This window comes from Amphiprion ocellaris, chromosome 3 (assembly GCF_022539595.1).
Source record: "Amphiprion ocellaris isolate individual 3 ecotype Okinawa chromosome 3, ASM2253959v1, whole genome shotgun sequence".
Taxonomy (NCBI): domain Eukaryota; kingdom Metazoa; phylum Chordata; class Actinopteri; family Pomacentridae; genus Amphiprion; species Amphiprion ocellaris.
The window spans coordinates 32,470,899-32,492,785 of record NC_072768.1 but is presented as its reverse complement, the minus strand read 5'-3'; the positions used below and the strand labels follow the sequence as shown (position 1 = coordinate 32,492,785).

Sequence of the window (21,887 nt, the reverse complement as noted above, 5' to 3'; positions counted from 1 at the left end):
GGAAGATGTTTCATCAACACACACCGTTGCTTGAGAGAAAAAGTCATTCTGGTTGGGGAAGAGCAATACTGTAGCAAAGACACTAAATTTAACAAAGGAGACAACTGCAGCTGCAAGAGTTCACACATCACTCAAGGGCTTTTTATTGTCTAAGTATTTGAATTGTTTCAGCACTAAAAGTAGTATCTGCTCCATGGTGTAAATGCAGAGTCAAGTTGGTCCGTGTGAGTAATTGAGATTTCTCTTCTGGGACACTTTAATAAAAATTAGGTCTCACGATATACAGTGCTGATAAAAAGTATTCCCTAGGATGCGTCCCTGTTTAATTTCTTTAAGACATTGAATTATGGTCAGTTTCATTTGACTTTGTCCACAAGAATTCACTAAAAAAAAAAGAGCTCTTTCATGTCAAAATGAAAACAGATTTTTATAAAATAACAACTGATTTACTTAAATGTGAATTAGGTGATTGTTTAAGTATTCACCCCATTTAAAAGGACTCACCTAATTCATCACAGGTGCAGACAGCTGGTGCTAGAAACCAAACAATTAGTGAAACAGAGATCATCTGGTGCAGTGAATGTGTCTAAACCGATTGTAGTTTAAAGACATGCAAGGTCCAGTCCCTGGTGAATCACTGCTCATGGCTGTAAACATACCATGATGACAAAAGAATACTCCAAGCAGCAAGTCTCTTAAAAGGTTATTTAAAAGCACAAGTCAGGGGATAAGTGAAGAAAGCTTCCAAGTCATTTAGTATTCATTGCAATACAGGTAAACATATCTGTGTTTCCTCTAGGATTTTTTTCAGCAGCGGCGGCAGGCTCTCCGGGGAGCCTGAGATTTGTTTTTCAGCAAGGCAATGAACCAAAGTGGTAACTTTTAATAGGCAATGTATATGAATAACTAATATGCATGTACCATGTGTTCTCCAAGAGTTATGGAAAAAATATCTTGTGTTTTCCAGATTTTTTTTTGAGTTTTTGAAGAGAAACCAATAAAATCCAACAGTTTCCAGGTGGAAAATGGTGATTAAGTGATCTAAATTGTATAATAAATTGATTTTACTGAAAAGGGGAATCCGGTATACCATGGGAGAGAATTCCCTTACAAGAAGATTCCAACTATTTCAGATTAAAACTGCCTCTGTGTATCCATTAATACAATTCAGCAAGATAGAAAGCAAATGTTTGGCTTGTGACTGAGGTAAAAGTTCAAATTTGTGCTATAAATTAGAGTCCTTAGGTCGTACAACAGGGTTCCTGCAGATATCAACCAAATTTAATGCTTTTTAATGCCATTTTAATGCTATACTGTAAAAATTTTAATGCCATGACCATAAACTCAACAAATTACACGGGTTGGGGTTTTTTTTGTAAAAGATGATTTTTATATGAAAACTGTCCCTACATTTCACTACAGCGAAATTTGCTGGATTTTGGTAGATTTTTTTGTGAATGTTATTAAGAAACATTTGTTTAAGCATTTCTTTTTTTCCACCAAAAATGTTCAAAAATTTCCCAAAAATGTTGAAAATGTGGATATCAGAAGTTTTACTGAGAAAAAATATTTTTTTCCACATTTTCAAACTTTAAAACAGGTCAATTTGACCCGCAGGACGACACGAGGGTTAAAAACACGCAGTTTTTGGCAATTGTACCCAACTGGCTGGAACAATTATTGCAATGGTTTGGCATGTTTCCACAGATGCACATATCTGATGAATCGCAGTCTATAATTATATATTATTACATTATTATTGTCAAATATTGCCTTGAAAACTGCAGAAAGAATTTATAATGCCACTGAGATCAAATTTAATGATTTTTAATGCCATTTAAGGCCTTAATTTTCGCAAAATCAACTTAATGACTATTAATGCTTTTTAATGCCCTGCAGAAACCCTGTACAAGGTAAGAAATAAAAACCTCTCAATCCTTTTCACATCCACATTTTTTATTGTTATTTTTTTTCATATCCTGGTTGCACACACAGAAAATGAACTTTGATGTCAATGAACAGTGAGCATTGGATTTCATAAAGACCAAATGTTGCATTGGAGTTGTTAGAGATTGCACAGCAGGAGCACATCTCCTCATGTTCAGGAGCAAAGCTTTCAGTCAGCCTAATCTTTCTCTTTGCACTACATGATATTGTTATTGCCTTTTTTCCCCCCCAGTGGACATGCTGAATAAATCTACTTATTTCTTCATACACAAAGTTATAGTATTCAAAATATAAAACGCCACATTCCAATGAATTTCACAAGTTTTTGTTAAGTATGACTGACCCATTTCCAGAAATGGAGTCCACAAAAAAATAGGGAAGTAAGGGAGATGGGCAACAAAACATATGATACCAAGAATAGACGATACAAAGCGTTAATATGAGATTATCATTAAACTGAAGCAGTCCATTATAAATTACAACAATCTGATTGTTGATAATCACTCATTCCTCCATTCAGTGAAAAAAAGCCACACACAGACCTCCGGATTTAATTTTTCACTTGTTTTTCCTTTCCTAAAAATTTTAGAAAAACAAGGATGTGATATGTCCACCTGAGTTTGGGTGAATTACCCAGCACCCTACAGCTCCTCTCTCCGTCTCTCAGTAGCAATGCTTCATCACAGCAATGACCGTCAATGGCACTGGGCTGGGCTTCCCAAAACTGGGTTAATGATAAGCAGAACCTTTTTTTTCTTCCTCTGTCAGCACCTAAGATCGGTTCCCAAAATATTTATGTACATTATCTCAAAGAAGCATCTCGATTTACTTCATTCGCTGCTGCCTCCGTTTCTGTTCATATCATCTTTGTCCCATCTGCTTCCAATGGAGCAAAGATCTTTTGGGCGATGACCAATTCACTCAAATACACCAGAGGGTGGAGGCAGACAAAGGATAGTCTGGTTTCCCTCAGGTTTTAACTGAAATCTTCTGTGAACATACACTTTTAAAAAAAAATCAGTTTCCATCCTTTAACTTTTTTGTTGTTGTTGATGTTGGCAAAACTGCACTGCACCAATCATGTATTCCACAATAACTACTTTACATTGTAGTGGGTGTTTAGTGTAGTTACAAACAAACATCCCACATAAAACAGGGGAACAGAAAAGAGCACAAACACTCCCATGGCTAAGAAGACAAGCATCCTCATTCTGGGAAACCCAACCCAACCTGCCACTCTGCAGATAAAAGGGAAACTAAAATGACTGAGACGGCCATAATACCATGTTAGCTTGTTGCTAGTGCTCAGTGACACGCACACATACATACTGTACAATAATGCAGTTCAAATGCATTCTCAAATCGTATGTACAAGGAGATTCCTTTTTTTTTTTTTTTTTACAGAGGAGATAGAGACAGAAGTCAAAGACAGGCTCGGTGGGAGATGAGGCACAATGTTCAACAGTTTTGTGTTGGTTTTTTTTCTCGATTTTCCCATATTTGCTTGCACAAAAGCAAGGAAATGTTTTGAATATAGCATTCATGACGGTAGCATTACATCTGTTTCCTTATACGACAAGGGACGAACCACAACAGGAGTAGGAAACAAGCTCACCAGAGGATACAGGGCATCCGTCTCTCCTAAACATCTGAAACCTGGCAGCCCAGTGAGAAAAACGCTTATATTTGTTGGCATTAAATGTTGAAATATTACCCTAGCTTTTGGGCTCCCAGTTTAAGAAACCAAGCAGCGGAACATCCCGCCTTCAGAAACCACATCACCTCAACAAGGAGGGAGTCTGGCTAGCCGGAGATATTTTACTCGCGTAAACAAGCAGACATAAAATCTAGCAACATGCCAAAGCTAGACTTCAAATCCCAGTCTGTCCACTCTACCAAACATCTCCACCAGAGCTCTCTTCCAGTCCAAATGTGAAGAAGTACTGCTGGTTTCCCTGCCTGTGGAAATGGAGCTTTGAGTTTTATGCCGTTTCTGTGGATCAAACGTCCTGCAGCAGTAGTTCAAGCAGGGCTTCCTACTGGCCCCCCAATACTTCTGGATACTTGCAGCCTTAGCATTGCACATGAAAACCTTTCAATACTGAGTGGTCTGGAATTAAAACAATAATAATAATAATAATAATAAAATCGTTCCAGTGATTGTTTTAATGAGTCAGCTGTGAGTATGTTCTTCCTCCTGAGTTTAATCTAATCAGAATCAAGGAGGAAATGTTAAGATAGTCAGCGAGTGCCTGAGTGAATGCCAAGCCATTAACATCATGTAAATAAGAGGACACCAGAATAAGAGAACACGACTATTTACAGCATTTGTACATCGACATTAACTCTTTAAGCATTAGGGCCAGAATACATGACAATCAGAGGGTTTCTCAGAACAGTACATTTCATGATTTACCCTCAATTAGGAATTACACTAAATCAAACTGCAAATCCATCAGATCAGAGTTTATTTTCTTCTGATATAATGATAAAACCTATTTGTGACTCTTTCCTTGTTGGATGTTTTCTAAGTAAAATCTAACTCACATATTGGGATGCTATTTGGTTCCAAAGATGAATTAAAAAATCCTATTAATTACTCATTTCACTTTTCCAACTGGGGTTACACATTTAAGATCCTAGAAAGGAAGTTTTACTGGAGCAAGTTTGAATGCCAAAATTCAATTAAAACTGCTCCAACTGACACTAACTCATAACCGATGACAATAAAAAACACACCCTGTAAGTATTTTCATCATTTCATCATGTATACAGGCCCCGACTTCCACCCTGATGCCTCCACACAAGATGATGCAAACAATCACAAATTTTCAGCAAAAAGTGAGAGAAATTAAAAACAAGCGGCATTTGTACCAAGGAACAATAAAAGAGAATGTGTATTCAAATTAATACACAGTTTATTAATTTGCTTGTAATTAAAAAGAATGTAAATTTATACATTGAGGGGAAGCAGTCACATGTTATGAAGACGGAATGACTGACGCTCTTCCCCATTTCCAAAAATGGGTTCTAAATCCACAGAGAAACAACGGCAACTCTTTAAATTACAGCTCACTGACAACAATAACCACCCCGCATGCAGACACTTACGCAAGATGTCTGCTGACTGCCTTTTGTTAATTTACGTTTAGCTGTAATCAAATCCAGACAACAGAAGGACTGAGAGGTTTCAAAGTCATCTATTCATGTTGTGTAATTACTGCCAGCAGTTTCAGAAAGCAGGAGCTGAATTTAGAGGCATCACCACAGCAAATGACTTTGATGTGCAAGTTTAAAACAAAAGAAGCGACAGAACGGAGACAGCTGAACACACGACTCTCTCCGTAGGACAAGTTTAGACAAGCGATAACAGCGACAATGTCAGCAGATCATATGAAAACATCCTGAAATGTCTCTGGCTGTAGCATTTGGCAATTTAACAAAGGAATAAAATGCAGACATTGCCGACGGATGAATTGCAATGTATAAATCAGATGTGAGAGATGAAGGAGGAAAGATGGAGAACACTGAAGAGGGCCTCTCTTCTGCCCAAACTTACGAATAAAACAGACTGTCTCGCCAAATTTCTCCACAAATCTGTCTCTGAGTACAGGGCACAATCAAGCAATCAAGTAAAAAGGTGTGTTTTAGTGCAAATGTAAAAATGGATTAAAAAAACACGACAGTACACAATGAAAATGGTCACGGTTTGAATGAGTGAAAAAAGGGCAGAGAGAAATGATGAAAGTGTGCGCCGAGTTTACGCCTCTCGCAGCATGCAGGAAGATCTCATCGAAACAAAACAGGCTTGTGCTTGTAATAAGTCAAAAAGGTCTGCCGAGTTCATGCAAATTCTTGTGTCATGCCTGCATGTCTGTTTGTTTCACGCTTAAAAGGCTAAAAAAGATAAACCAGCTTTCATGTATTAGAAATACATGTGAGTATAGTAGCGGAGGGATTGAAATGCTGTGTGTATGTGCTTGAATTAACGTCTGTCGAAACGTCAGTTTTAAAATCAGCGGCCCAACACATGCAGACGCGTATTTATGTGTTGGTGTTTGTGAGAGCAAAGAGACGAACAAGTCCAGAGCTGCAGCAGCTGTGGGTTAATCGACTGCTGTGTGTGCTTGTGTGTGTGTGTGTCTTTGTGGGCACCACTGAACAAAGTCGAAAGACATGTAGGAAGATGAAGAGGGAGACGATAATCGGAGAGAGGCGGCGTTGGGATGTTTGGATGCTTTGAGAGGCTTCACATCTGGTTCGAGCAGGTTACGTTTCTGGACCACGTCTCTCCCCAAACCCTGAGTGCGATTGGTTCTTCTCATGTATGACAAAGTTGTGATTCTCACGTTTGTTTTGTTTTTGGTTTAAGTCCTCTGCAGCTTTCGTTTGGCTCTGATGGCTCGTGGTTGGGCTGGATTGGTTTGGTTCGACTGTGTCCGGGTTTCGACTGAGCCAGTTGGGTCTGGTTCTGAAGTTCAGGCAGGAAGACAGGCGGTATCGGTCGGTCTGGCAGTGTGGTTGGTTGATGTGAATCCAGTGGGTCGAAGCAGAGTTTGTTTCAAGACTCTGGCCACAGCAGGCGGCCATATTAACTTTGATGCCTAACATTTTTGAAGTTTGCAGCAGATGAATTCAAATGCTTGTTGTCTCACCACCATAGCGTTAAAGAGGTTGTTGTCCCACACAGTCTGCTGATGCATCTTACTGGTGGAACCATGACATCCTACAGTCTGGACAAACTCTCTCTTCTCTGTGGTACTGGGCGAGAATGCTGTAACAGGATGGGAACAGCTGCCCTCTACCAGAATGCAGATTTCTTCGCTGTGTCAGCTTGCAGCACTACCGGGATAGTTAACCACAATCACATTTCATTGGTTTCGTTTCAAAGCACGCTCGATGCTCCAGCACTGCGACCATGTCACTAAATCTTGGGTTCCCTAAGATAGTCTGAGTTGGGTTTACTGGGCGAGCCGGATGCGCCTGATTGAAAGAATAAATAACCAACAGGAAAAGTTGATTCACGTCAGGTCTGGCTTGGTTGTTTCTCTGTTCGATGTGTAGCATCTGAGCTGGGCAAGAGTATCGTCGTTGTTCGGTTCAGTCTGCTTGGTTAAGAATCTGGCTCTGGATTAGAAATTCAGTCAGTAGAAGTACTAGATTCAGGACAGGCCAGAATGGGATGGGGTTCTGGTTACTTGTTCAGTGGGAACTACTGCTGGACTCAGGTCGGGCTTGATTGGTGGTCCGTGGAGCACCATAGAGGGTCACTGATGCTATGTGGTTATTCTGCATCACCTGTGGAAGAACACAGGAAATAGTTAGCATTCACAGACATGAACTTGGTTTTAAAACACCTCAAGCAAACTAAGGTAAAGTGGCCCTTGTCAGTAATGTTTGTATAATATAAAATGTTTCATTTACTACCAGCAAAACTAATGAAGATTGTGGGCAAAATTCTGTACCTCCCTGTGAGAAAAGATACAGGGCTCTAGACTGAGACCAAAATTGTCACATATGCAACCATTTTTTGAGAGAATGCAAGTTTAAAATTCACTTGGTTGCGTTCCTATGAGTGTATGATGATCATTAGGTGCCCCTCTGACCATAGTGGTGGGAAGTTGTACTATGTCTTCTTCACTAGCTTAATTAACTGACACACGAAACAATCCATTTAGCTGTTCCATCGATGAAGCGATCTATAGCTGATTACTCCTAAAAACGAAAGGAGAGGCTGGTGTCGAGGGACAGGTCCCGACTCAAGTACTTCTTGTGAAGAAGAGCGCAGGTGCAGTCAAAGAGATACCGACTGACTCAGTTGAAAAGAAAAACTGCTACATTACAGTTTTTCTCGACTGATAAGACACTAAATTCCATTCACTGCACACAGCCACCAACTGACTGCACACATTTCTCAAAAACAGGACTCTGGTGTCAAAACCTTGAACACTATTCATGGTTTGTACACAGTTTCCAAAACTCTTGCACTCTTTTTGCAAAAGACTGAACACGTTTTTTGCTCATTTGAACATATTTTTCAAAAGTGTAATATTATAACCAGCACTGCTCCCAGTAGATCGCACACAGAAAATACATACTACCGTTCAAAAGTTTGGGGTCACCCAGACAATTCCATGTTTTCCATGAAAACTCACACTTTTATTCATGTGCTAACATAATTACACAAGAGTTTTCTAATCATCAATTATCCTTTCAACACCATTAGCTAACACAATGTAGCATTAGAACACAGGAGTGATGGTTGCTGGAAATGTTCCTCTGTACCTCTATGGAGATATTCCATTAAAAATCAGCCATTTCCAGCTAAAATAGTCATTTACCACATTAACAATGTCTACACTGGATTTCTGATTAATTTAATGTTATCTTCATTGAAAAAAAAAGATTTTCTTTCAAAAATAAGGATATTTCTAAGTGACCACAAATTTTTGAATGGAAGTGTACATACATCTTTTTGGTGTATGTACATTTACAATGTAAATTATGAGTATTTTCCACTTGAAAACCCCTGTGCAATAGCTATTTTACTACATACACAAGAATATATGTTATTTCCTTAGTCTTTCTACTGCTATATAATCTGTTCAATATTAGTACTCTATCAGTATTTTTCTATTTATCAAAAAAAATCAGTACATTACCACTGATAAGTGTAATAAAAGTATTTTTAGAACTAGTACTTATTCATATTTTGGTATATTTTAATTTTATACTATCTTTGCTGCTGTAACATTGCAAATATCCCCACTGTTGAATGAATAAAGGGTCATCTTATCTTATCATAACCAAAGTCACCTGCAGACATTTCAAATAATACATATTACATTTCTAACATACAGGCAATAGGAAAAAAAAGACACAAACAAACCAACTACATCTCTACCAGATCTATAACTGGTCAGAAATTTGCGATTTTGTGCAATCTGGCCCTTCAGACAACATATTTACTGCATGTTACCTATAGTTTTATACAAACTGTATACATTCTAATCCCAGACAAAGCTACACAGATACAAGATGTTCTGACCTCAAAGATCATTCTCTGCAGTCCAAAGCAGAAGGTGGAGCCAAAGGGGTTGGTGTTATTGGCTGACGAGGACCTGTCCAACACAAATGTCAGATAGTGTCAGCAAAGACGACTCATTTGGACGTGTCTAGCTTACTATAACAACCATTCCATTTTAACTGAGTAAATATGAAAGTGACAACAATAGTGAAGGAGTATTAAGACTATGTATCACATATTGCAGGTGGAATACATTTAAAATAGTTATGTGATTTATATTGTGTGTATATGCATGATCATGTGTGCATATAGTTTACCTGTGGAGCACTACAGGCTTTTCCATCGGATGGCCGAGCAGTTCCTGAATCTGATCCCACTGTGAGAGAATCAGACAGCTCAACAAAGCACAATGCTGGGAGTAAACAAAAAGGCTTGTTTTTCCACTACAAACACTGGTTTGCATCACAAGGTTATGAGAACTGTATGAAAAGGTGGACTGGGGATAAAAGAGGGCTGTGGTTGTATCACCTTCGAGATGATAGTGTTAGTAGAACATAAACCTAACGCTGCAGATATAGTGAAATGGATTTTTAAATCACAACTGGAGCAATGTTTGAGACATTTTTAGTGGACAAGAATGACATCACAGGACTTTTATTATATTACTTCATCTGCGGTAACATAAAAATGATCACAGCTGCAGTATACTGTACACAGGTGACATTACCCAACTACTAATCACCAAATTTGCAGGTCCAGGGAGAACAAAGGCTCCAGTAATCTGGATTTAAAAAGTGACTTGTGTAAGCATTCAAGAAATGCTTGGCTAACTTATAAAACACTAGAAAGTGGGATAAAACCACACAGGTTTATGGCATGAAACAATGTGTTTACAAACAATGCAAAGACCAAGATTTAGAACAGGTGATGCCAAGTCACAAACTACTAATCCCCCCCAAAAAAGCACTTAATTCCACATTTGAAAGTTGAAGTTACTAATAAAGGCCAAAAGACCATGTCAGATCATTACTGACCATCCACAGCGCCACCTTGTGAATTTACAAAGCACTAAATATACCAGCTCTACACATTGTTTCTACAACTGACCTTGCTGTACGTAGTTAAGATGCAGTCTTCTGTCTGAGAATCGGCTCCTTCTGAAGAACACGAGTCAAAAACAAACAAACAGAAAATCCCGTTAAAGTGAACGCTGAGACACAAATGCATAATTTGTGGTGAGATGGATTTTTAACTGATTAATGTCTTACCTTTTTTGATGACTAGTGGAATCTTAAAGTCACATCGATGATATCTGTGATGAGACAAAAACCATAAAGAAAACAGGCTGAAACAGGGACAGAAATGCAGCAATGGAAAACATAAAAACAGAGAAACACCATCAACTACAACAAAGACAGACATAAGTAGAGGGAAAATAAGCAAGGAAACAAATAAGTAAAAACATACAGAAAACAGGTGACAGGACTAACAAACGTTTCTTACATATTGAAGTTGTAATGTCCAGGGTAGTTGGTATGAAGGACAAACTTCTTAACCAGGTGAGTTGTCGAGTCAAACAGGATATCCTGAAAAATAACAAAACCCAACATTTAGGATTACTTCTGCATTATTGTCCTATATGTTTGGCCAGATCAGCCTATTACAGTCCTATCTGCTGTGAACACTGGTTGGGTAAACACAGATAAAGGCAGGACTGCACCCCCACATCCATTTCTGAAGGACCTGTGCAGCATTCAGGCTGCTTTTACAGATAATCCTAACAGTATCTGCAGATGAGCTCATCTTTATTACTGTCCCAGACCAGATTGTCCAAATGAGTCAAGGGAATTTATACAGTGACACAAAGAGGTCACTGGCAAAAAAAAATCTTTTTGTGACAAACACCAGCTGACAGAGGGACACACAGCAGATATATCGAGCACCATCTAAGTAGATGTGATATGAATGAAAACAGACTCAGTGACCAGAAAAACAGAAGTTCCTGTGAACTGCAAAGCAATCAAAAGGTGCTGTCTCAAAAACTTTAGTGAATCATACCGTGCAGAAGCACTTTTGCACATTTCGCTTGCAAGAGCTCAACATATCAGTAAATACATGTACTGCAGATGATTCATGAGAGACAATTTTCACTACACTTATGGCATAAACAACCTTGACAATACTCTTCCTCTGTTGGTTAATGGTAAGTAATATTTAAAGCCCACGTAAAGGAACTTCAGAGATCTGTTTCTGAACACATTATATATATCAGAAGATAACTTTTGAAACATGAAAAAACAGAACTATAAATTACTGAAAAGTAAAGCCTGATCGTTTTGCATCATTTCTACGTTCAGGACTTTTTTGGGGCAGCCCAAAAATCATGACGACGAGTAAAAATTTGCACAACTCCTTCCACTGAGAATGTAATCTTCGAAAAACTGGACTGCATTAGTATCAGTCCAGCTAAATCGCAAGTTAAAACACCTGCTATAGTCTATACCTAGCTAGCTAGCTTTACCTTCTGCATCTTCCCTTGATGCTAGAATTTGCAGAACAGCACAGTCTCCTTATTTGAATTTCTTAAAAGAGCTGCAATGACGAAGAGGTGGATTGTTTTTTGAAAAGACATGCTGAGCTGAAGATCACCATCAACACCAGCTTCTGCAGCTACCATTTTACACTGTTGCACGAACAAACTTGCACTGACGACAACAACTGGGACTTACAAATAAACCACTGTTACTAGTGATGGTAAATGGTGCTGAACCAACTGTGTCCCTCCATGGTCATCCTAATGACTTCTGGTGCCATCAGCAACAGCAAATGCTCATTAATGTGCGCTAGTTGCTTTGTGTGTTCAGATTATGATAGAAGGTAACAAAAAATCCTGAATCCACAGTGCACATTTGTGATTTAACATGGACAGTGCCAACTATGCTTCATCACAACCATGTTTGCTTTGATTTTACACCACAAGTACATTAGCATCGCCAAGTTAGGTGACAAATTTCAGGATTTAACCTCTAAAATACACAACAGAAATGCTTACAGAAAGTGAGTCTAACTGACCACCTGACCCAGACTTCCCGAGTTACTACATCTGCAAAAACCCTAAACACAGCTTTCACTCAGACCAAGTGATTGAAGGTTCTCAAGAACAGCTCCATGTATTCAGTAACACAAAACACAATCAAAAAGTACCGTACTTTCCGGACTATAAGCCGCTACTTTGTTCACACACTTTGAACCCGACGACGATGTGGCTAATGTACAGATTTTTACGGGTGAGCTTCATGCCGTCAATACATTTAGACTCGTCACAACAGACCAATGAAATTACCGAGCAGGTCACAGTGGACCAATGACACTGTTCGAATTAAATCAAACACGCTCGCACTAAATTCTTCAAATCAGTCACTTTGCGCTTCATGCACACACCCTCATCATGGAGAACACACGAAGAAAAGCATATAATGCAGCTTTTAAGTTAAAGGCAATCGATCTGCCTGTTGAAGAAGGAAATAGAGCTGCTGCACGTAAGCTTGGCACCAATGAACCGATGGTGAGACGTTGGAGTCGGCAGCATGAATTGACTCAATGTGTTTTACTGCCGTGTTACAGGCACTGTTTGGAAAAAAAAGCATTTATTTAATTAAAAGGCTTATAGTCAGGTGCGGCTTATGTATGTACAAAACTTTTTTCCTTTTTAAATTTAGTGGGTGCGGCTTATATTCATACACGCTCAATAGTCCGGGAATTACGATATGCAAAGTTATTCACACACAAAGAAGCCAAGGCGGAGCTTACATACCACTCCGAGGGTGAAGTAGTTAAAGAAGTAGTCGTTGCATTTAGAAGGAACCTGCTTGTGAGGTGATGGAGAGTGGATCTTCATCTAAAACAAACACGAAATGATCAGCAATTATATTGAATACGACTTGTGAATACTGACAACTGAACACATTAAAGTGGCTATAGGGTGACATCCAAAAAGCTAAATGTATCTTAGTCAAGATAAATGAGTAATATATAATAAGAACAGTTACTACAAAGTAAACTTTTAATGAAGAACTTCCTACTTTGTCCTCAGACTTGTAGAAGACTTTGTGTGGCGAGCCCAGAGCACCCAGTACGTCCTGACAGGAATCTCCAAAGAAGATGCTCCTCTCTAGAGACCTGACTTTAGCATCCGTCATCACACCGAGACCACAACCTGCACTCCCAGATGAAAGATAAATGATGGGAAAACACAGTCAAACTACACTGGAAGAAACAGCAGTAAGAATGTGTGTCTCTGTAAATGTGGAGAGCTCCAAATATCTAAGTCTTTACAGTTGTTGTTTTTCATTTCTATCATACAGATACTGTAGAGACACACTGTCAAATTAGGTAACTGCAGATAAGTCTGTATTTGTCTTCAAGAGGGAGATTCAGGTTTAAACTAGCTATTCACTGATATGTGGGATTTTTTGTTTGTTTGGGGTTTTTGGGCACATACCAATGAGATTATTGGCCATCAAGAAAGGACGATAACTGATATTTGGGTTAATGTTTTAACAGCATGTGATAGTAGAGAACCTGTCATTCATGACTAGGTATTAAGGGGGACTATAACTAAACATGTAAGACAGAAATAGAAGTGACTAAATTATCTCCTCTGTTTGTGCGGGATCCACTGAGATTAATCAGTTTGTCTCTGGCCGTTACATCTGCTGTTCTTCTGTATTATCCAGATCTTTCACTGTTTTGTCACTTTTATTTCCCACTAAGGTTAATATCTTAACGCATTTTTAATTATTGTTTTCCAGACTCTGTTTCAGGTTAATCTGTGGCTGCATTCTAACTTAGCCACTAGCCTTTAACATAGCCTTAGCCACTGTGACAGAAGCTAATTTCCTGGTTTGTGGCAACAGCTTGTGTTTCTTGCTTAGTTTCTGCAGCTTGAAAGACTTTTCAGAGAGCAGAGAGTGACAACGGACAGAGAGAGGAGGCTGCATCAGGCCTAAAGTAACGCATCTATTTGATCAATAGCCGGCCAATGAATATAAAGATACCAATAATTGGAAAAATGCCAAATATCGGCCATGATGTGTGGTCTATCCCTAATTAAAACAAATTGTTAGCAATAGAAAGAGCCACATTTATGCTGATTTGACAACACATAAAATGCAGCAATCTGTTGACCACTAATTAAACATATTATGTCAAGCTGCCTTGTAGTGTCACACATTATAAAACAAATGTCAAGAAAATATTCAAACTTATACATGTGAGGGAGAACAAATCCTAAGCTGCAGTGCTCAAGACAAACAAAACGATGTGTGCTACCTGCGGTAAGAAGGCGGAGTTTGAGCCCCAGAGGCCCAGCCTGATCTCTCAGGACATCCACGCACTCTGCATAGATGTTGCCAAGGAAACAAGCCAACGGCATTGCAGGAGCTCTGAGGACAAAGACAAAAGAATGTTTGTGCCCCTTATTACTGGCCTTTCTTAATTCACAGGTTGTGTATTTTTGTTGCTTGTAGCTTTTTGATGTTGTTTTTCTTTGTTCTGACTGAATCTCAAGCAATTATGTTTCCTCTGGTCAAATGGGAGCATGTTAATTAAGCTGTACCTTGTTTCTTGCAGGTTGTTGCCAGTGTAGATGTGCATCCTCTTGACCATGGCCCCATGTGGAATCTGCAGGGAGGCCAAACCCATGGCAAAGTTAGGCTGCCAAGGCAAAACAGCTGGGAGTATTACAGAACTGGTAAATACTAAAAGGTTTGTGTCTGCGTTAGAATACATACAAAAAAGACACAGTAAAAAAGAGAGCTATTCCAAGTACAGAAAGAAGAGACAAAACGTGATGAAGCACACAGAGGACTGACCTAAATACCAAAGTGTTTCCAGTGATCGGTGACACTGTATTTTAATCCAACTTGGATCTCTTTCAGATAGCAACCTTTAATCTGAGAGGTCTAATCAAACTTCACCGTGACTCAGCAGAGCTCACTTCATCTTGTGCTGAAATGACTGCACGAGTCACACCGACGTGAAATTAAAGCAAAAGCTCGTAGGTGTTAAGACATTTGCAAAACCCTACTGTTAGAGTGATGATGTTACTTAGCCCTCACAGAGGACGCTGCTTTTAAGCATGGAAACAGGATCAGATTCAGTTTTAGGTAAAAACAGCCTACAATAACCACCATTTAATGAAAAAAGAGCAAATTCTTCATTCGTTTCTAAGAGAACTAGGTCTTTTTAATAATGCTAAAGTAAAAAAAATACCTGATTGAATCTTATATGTTTTCATTATTTTCCTGTTGTTTTTATGCACTATTAATATCGATGGCGAACAATTTCATGGCAATATTGGGGCTGAATTTTTTTCCCAAATATATTTTTTTCTTATTTCCTCCAGAAACATCCATAACACAGGAGAGCAGAGATACATAAAAAACAAAAATGAGAATAATGTAGAATTATATGCACAATTTATAGGTGCATATAAATATATATTAGAGTATATGACAAGTTAGGAGATAACTAAATAAATGAAAGGCAGGCAGCCGAACAAAAAAACAAACAAACAAAAAAAAACAACATGATAAATAATATAATATCAAGCATGTCTGGAAGGAAACAATTTTCTCCCTACCCAAATTCCCATCCCCATCCCGCCAGTCAAACATATTGCACTGTCAGCTAGGTTTAGGTTCATGTATATGTCAAGTATCATTTAAGTTGGATTCCCTGGAGTTAGGAACGGTTCCCAGCTTTCTGCATAGGTGTCTATTTCCCATTTATTTTATATACGAGTCAGGGGCTGAAATATTTTTGAAAAAATATTGATTTGCATTTTTCCTGACAGATACTGTGATTGCAGTTTGATTTGCGAGATATTTTTGGGCCATTTTTGCATTTAGTTGATGGAGAAAGTGGAGAGAGAAAGGAAATGTTGGGAAAGAAAGTAGACGAATAACATGCAGTAAAGGTCAGGCCAGTCAGGATTCAAGCTGGGAATTTACTTCTGATCACATTTGCATGCATATGGTACGTGCTCTAACAGTTTAATATTCTCCGTGTGCCAAATTTAAAACATGATGGAGCATTAGCACCATAGATGCCATCAAAAGTCTTGAGTTTCAGACAAGGAGGGCAGGATCAAATTCTAAATCCACTGACACAACAGTAAACTCATGATCAGACATGCTGCATAATGTGCATTCTAAATCACAGCCTTTGTGATTTACTAACTGCATTGCTTAAAACTGTGAAATCAGTTAACTGTTCAGGCTTTATCAAAATGCAGGAAATAGGAAAAAGCTGAAACATGCTCTGAACATAATGCAGTATAGACCCGAAAGTCTGCTGACCAAACAGCCAAAGACACATCCATCTGTCATCATATACAGTCATGACCAGGTAATGCAAACACAGGGCTTGACCTCTGCATGCAGCGCAGCCACTTAAATCACAAGGCCTCGATCTCCCAGGATGAGAAGAAATGACCACTCAGCTCTTTAAGTAGCTGACAAGCGAATCAATGACGACATTCTCACCTCGTATTTTGGAGCTTCGTTCCATGAGTCCAGTTGAAAGGAGAAGGACAGTCCTCGAAAGTTGAGATGGAACAACTGCTCTGCAGCATTGTAAACTGGACAGAGAGGTGTGTGTGAAGAAGACAACATTTCATGCAAGGTTAGAGAAAGGAGATTAAAACACACGTTTATTTGTGAGTTCAGACATTCTGTGTGGGTTTGTGCTTTGTAGATTACCTCCAGGGTGCGTAGCTCCAAATGACTGATCTATTTGCTCTATTGTGGGGGCAATGGCCTGAGAGTTGAAATGGACTCCACTGAAACACACACACATACACACACACACACAGTGTTAACTCTATTAACATTCATATAGGCAGTGCTGCATTAGCTGAAGAGCTATTGCCAGAGAGGTTAAATGGATTCCACAGAAAGAAAGATAATCATGAACTCATAATCGAAAAACCCATTAATGCAGACAGATGCAATTAGTGTGACGTCATTCACAAAGCAGCAATAAGCCCATCTGCGAGGAACTGGGACTTAAAGTTAAAAGTGGTCTCTGTAGCAACATAAAATGGACAGACCATACGGCACAAAGGCTGTTAAGTATATTTATGTCGATGTAAACCATAGAACAAAACAACTAAGAGTGTAATACGACTCTCATCCGGGCTACATCAGTTGTTATTCAATAGGTTTCCATATCCCTTTAGGTTATTTACATTTCTACTCACCAGTATTTCAATTTGACTTTGCTCAGGTCATACACTTCGATCACCTATCACACGGAAAGATAAAGAAAATGTTAACGTATGAATGGCAAGTGTCATTAAGGCCGAGAGTCTCTAACATCTTTACTATCTAGATTCAAACATTTTCACCTTGAGTCTCTGATTTGTGGCATCAAACAGCAGTTTAATCCCATCCTGAGTCAAATTCAGTATGAGGTCATGGCTGAGTGGCGTCTAGAGGGAAGATAAACAAACTAATTAATAAACAGAGAGGCAGCAGGATGCGCACGCATGCACAGATACACAGATACGCAAACATTGAGCTCAGATCAATGTGTTTTTAATGACGGGTATTTATACTGAATTTCAAGAACAATGCTGGAATGCAAACAAACAAAAACAAGGAAGGAGAAAATATATATACACAACTAAAAACAAAGGATTAAGAAAATAAACACTGAACCAGAAGTTTGTCTTTCAAGGCAGTTAGTGAAGAAAACCTTACAATTTCAAATAATGCTGTTCTATCCTAATGATATATTGTTGCCCCTTTGTAATGTTTTTAACATTTTCTGTATGCTTTTATTGTTGTATTGTCATTTTAATGTTTTATTATGACTATTTTTTGTGAAGAACCTTGTGGTTTCAGTTGTGAAACGTGCAGAACGTACAGAAAAACAACAAACTTAAAATTTATTATATGCTTCCCATCAGAGTAAAGGATGCCTATTAACATGCTGCCACACTAGCAAGCAGTTTACGCCACTTTGCGTTTGATGGTGCACGAGCCGACTTCTGGATCAATATTAAACCAGTGTAGCTCAATAAAATTTGAAAAGCAACTTCCCTGACTAATGTTTACATAGCTATTACGCTGGTAAATGGCCCTGGATTTTAGAGGGATTCTGGAATTTGCGTTTTACAGATACATACACAGCTTCATTAATTTCGTTTTACAAAAATCCCTTGAATTTTTTCAAGAAATGTGACCAAATTTGAAATTTTAAGGTAAAAAAAAAACAAAAAAAAACACCGTTTTCAGTGCTCTCTGGTGGACAAACTATGCAAAAACAACACAATATGTTTAACATAACATAGCGAAAATACTTGCCATAAAGGCCGTACCGGTTATAAGCTAATAAACAGTAATTTAACTGAAAATTATGGAAAAATGGATACAAATGGGATACAAAAACAACTAGATTTACTTTTGTTGCACAGGAAAGCCTCAAAAACCTGCACTTCTGCCTAAAACAGGATTCTTATGAAAGTTGATTAACGTTTTCTGTGGTTATGAGTGCGTGATAGAGAGCTCGTAATAAAAACGGATACTTGGACATCTTACCTGTTCACTGTATAGCACCTGGACATTTTTGATGATGCGGCAGTGTTTCTGAAGGATAGAGATGGCCTGGGAAAATGGCATCCCTGAAGAATACGCATGCACACACATGAATGTGTTTCTTATACAGGCTTGACTAAAATGAACATTTAAATAAGGATAGTTCAAATGTGGCTCCTAATATTTATGACATGCTCATTGTTATCCATGTTAATGAGTTATGTTTACACAAAATGCTGTTTAATACCCACCTAAGGCGAATTCCCATTGCTCATTTCCTAGTGATCTCTCAGGCACCACCTCCAGATCCAGCATTGGCAAGTAGTGGGGGTCAGCTCACCTCACCTCAAGACACAATGGGACCCTCTGAGGGACCCTCTCTCTCCCTGCTTGTCTGTCCCTGCTCACAGCACTGTCTAGCTATAATTCCAGATGGCTGCCTTAATTCATAACTCTGTCTACTTACTGTCCAAATTCTGCCAAAGTCATGAGTGTGAGCATCAAACAGCTACTCAGTCTATGGGTTACAGTAAAAAAAAAAAAAAAATCTCCTTTTTATCTCATGTCATACGCCCTTGACATTAAAACGGTACCAGATGAGAATAATAATAAAGTGTTAAATATTCAAAATATCACCTGCCTGAAGCTTACACAAGTTTTAAATCACAATTTAACAACTTAGCCAGCATTGGCCGACAGCTTGGACACAAACAAATTACGCAATCTGTCAGCAAACCTAAAAACGCACAAGGCCAGCTGTCAATCAACCCCTTGCTTGTTTGTGTGGTTTAAAAATCGATACGGATAAAAAGACGACAACCTGAATTCAGTGAAATGTAATAATCAAACTTGCCACAAACGTTTTCCAACAGGCTTCAGCTTAATAACTGAACATTGCGGTGCTGCGTCCCAACAAACCAACAGGGCACCTGATCCAGTGGCTGAAAAAATACAGAGGCACGAAAATAACTCAACAGCTCTCACCGATACCTTTTTGTCTTATTATTTGTCACAGTCGAGCGGTTACAAAAGCATCAAATCTTGACAACAACACTGTTTTCTGTGCGCTACCAGCTAACGTTAGCAGACGAGCTAGCTGCCCAGTTCGCGTACTGGTAACGAAGTATAAATATAAATCACGTATGTGCGAGGAAAAAAAATCCCGAAATTCAAGACAAAGGAAAGTAATATAGCGGTTCAGACTGGCACGACACAAACAAAGAGAGCACGCCAAGCCGTCGGCTGTCTTTGCTGTTTTTCTCCCTTTCTTCGCTCCGTTCAGGCTCAGCTAGCTGTACCTGCCGCTAGTGCGCAAATTCCCGACTCCTCGCGATGAAACGCGTCCCTTGTTACTCATAAACTCGTCGGCCGGTAAATGCCCACCGTGTCCCTTTCTCGGCGTTAACGAGTCCTCAATGTCAGGAGCAGATAAGAGCAACACAGTGTCCAAACAACAGCAACTTCGGGCATCAACAACAGCCAGCGGGATCAGCTGATAACTCAACTTCCTGTGTTCGCCGCACGTCCTCGGCGACGTGATGACGTCATGGTCAGCTGACATTTTAAAAACAAATTTCTCAAAATTTCTAAATGTTTAGATTTTTATATAATAAGCTCTGTTATAAATGTCATTTTTAAAATTTATAATACAACAGCACATGGATATATGTGGACTGGGGGAGTTTCTTCGTCTTAGAATTTTTTTTTAAATTTTGTCAGCAAGAGGTTTATTATTACAGCTAATTTGCAAATTTGGAGACTCTCCCTAGAACTGCACAATTTTCGACAACAAGGGTGTTCACTACCCCTTGTTTTAGCTGCTTCTACACTGTAAATCATTTGCTTTTTAATTAAATTTCACCTAAATTATCGATTCTTTCAAAATCATTGTATGAGTTATGAAGATGTGAAACGAGCTGAGTAAAATGGACTTAATCGAAGAAAACAAATTCAATAAACGTGAGATACTACACTGAAAAAATTTGTCACATAGTCAGTGGTTCCAGGCAGACTTGCTTTACTTTTACAGATTTAAATCAATATTTACCTTTGAACTGGTTAAAATATCAAAGTTGTACATTTTAGTAGCTCACACAACCTTTTAATAGTTTCCCAAATGTCTAAATGTTGATAAATTTATATAATGAGCTGTGTCATAAAGATTTATTTTTAAAACTTTTAAATACAGCATAATGTATAAATATCTGTTGATTTGAGGGGATTCTGCATCATTAAGAACAGCACTGTCTAATATTTTATCAGTAAGAAGTTTGTTATTACAGCTTTATTTGCAAATTTGCAGACTCTCTCAAGAACAAGGGGATTTCCTACAACTTTCTTTTAGCTACTTCTACACTGTTAATTATGTTTTAAGTAATTAATTAGTTAATAAAATAAAATAAATCTTGTGAGTTGTAAATGTAAAAATGCAAGTTATCAAGTGAACTTTAGAAAACAAATTCAATGCACTTAATGTATTAAATTAAATCAACTAGTCATATGACTATATGGTTACAGGCAGACCTGCTTTCCTTTTACATTTTCTCAGATTTTCGTCTTCATTTAACAATGACAACTTACAGCTTCAGCTGTTGAAACATTTTTCAATTTTTTTTTATGGACAGCATTCCGAGGCAACACAGACTCTGCTACTAAACTTTAAATTTGTGTTACACAATGCTACTTGGCAATACGGTTCATGCTCGGTCACTGAACCTGAAGTTTTGTTGAGGCTATATTTGTAACTGTTCTTTTAATACCAGGAAAAGGCAGTAAATCATGTCGAACTATCAGTATGAGAACAAACCTATGTGGCTGCTTCTGGTTAAAGTGAAACATATTATAAGTCAACAGGTGTAGAGACTCGATTCAGTACTAACTTTTGCAATGGTTAAAATATCAAAGGTTAGTATCGGGAAGCAACTAAAAAACGCACACAACCTTTGAACAGTTTCCAAAATTTATAAATGTTTATATAGTAAGCTGTATCATAATGACTTGTTTTTTAACTTTAAAAACAACAGTGTATAAATATCTGTTGTTTTTAGGGCTTTCTGCATCCTAAAACACTGTGCCGTCTATTAGTTTTGCAGGGAAAGGTTTATTGTTACAGCTGAATTTACAGACTTGCAGACTCTCCCTAGAACTGCACAATTTTTGACAAGAGTGCTCCCTTCAACTTTCTTTTACCTGCGTCTTCACTGTTTATCATTTGCTGCTCACGGTTTGGGAGCCAGACACCTTTCTAATTACATTTTTTTGATAAAGTTTATAGTTAAAGTTTGCTCAAGTGACCCTGAACTATCCCTTTG

General features: G+C 38.4%; 1 protein-coding gene across 2 annotated transcripts; it reads right to left on the bottom strand.

Annotated features, from left to right (window-relative positions):
• Positions 1-1,938: 1,938 nt before the first annotated feature.
• On the bottom strand, positions 1,939-20,085 carry phaf1 (phagosome assembly factor 1). Of its 2 annotated transcripts, none has more exons than XM_055009129.1 (16): positions 18,828-20,085; positions 18,580-18,662; positions 17,385-17,468; positions 17,238-17,281; positions 16,738-16,817; positions 16,522-16,616; positions 14,592-14,689; positions 14,306-14,418; positions 13,057-13,190; positions 12,789-12,872; positions 10,478-10,560; positions 10,243-10,286; positions 10,082-10,131; positions 9,292-9,350; positions 8,996-9,068; positions 1,939-7,245 (listed from the first exon to the last, which is right to left on the bottom strand). In XM_055009129.1, the coding sequence occupies exons 1-16, from the start codon at positions 18,889-18,891 to the stop codon at positions 7,150-7,152; spliced, it is 1,284 nt and encodes a 427-aa protein (XP_054865104.1). In that variant the 5' UTR covers positions 18,892-20,085; the 3' UTR covers positions 1,939-7,149. The 2 variants fall into 2 exon arrangements, with proteins under 2 accessions (XP_054865104.1, XP_023143173.2); XM_023287405.3 differs by having other exon boundaries at positions 14,592-14,656; positions 18,828-20,084.
• Between the last annotated feature and the right edge of the window lie 1,802 nt (positions 20,086-21,887).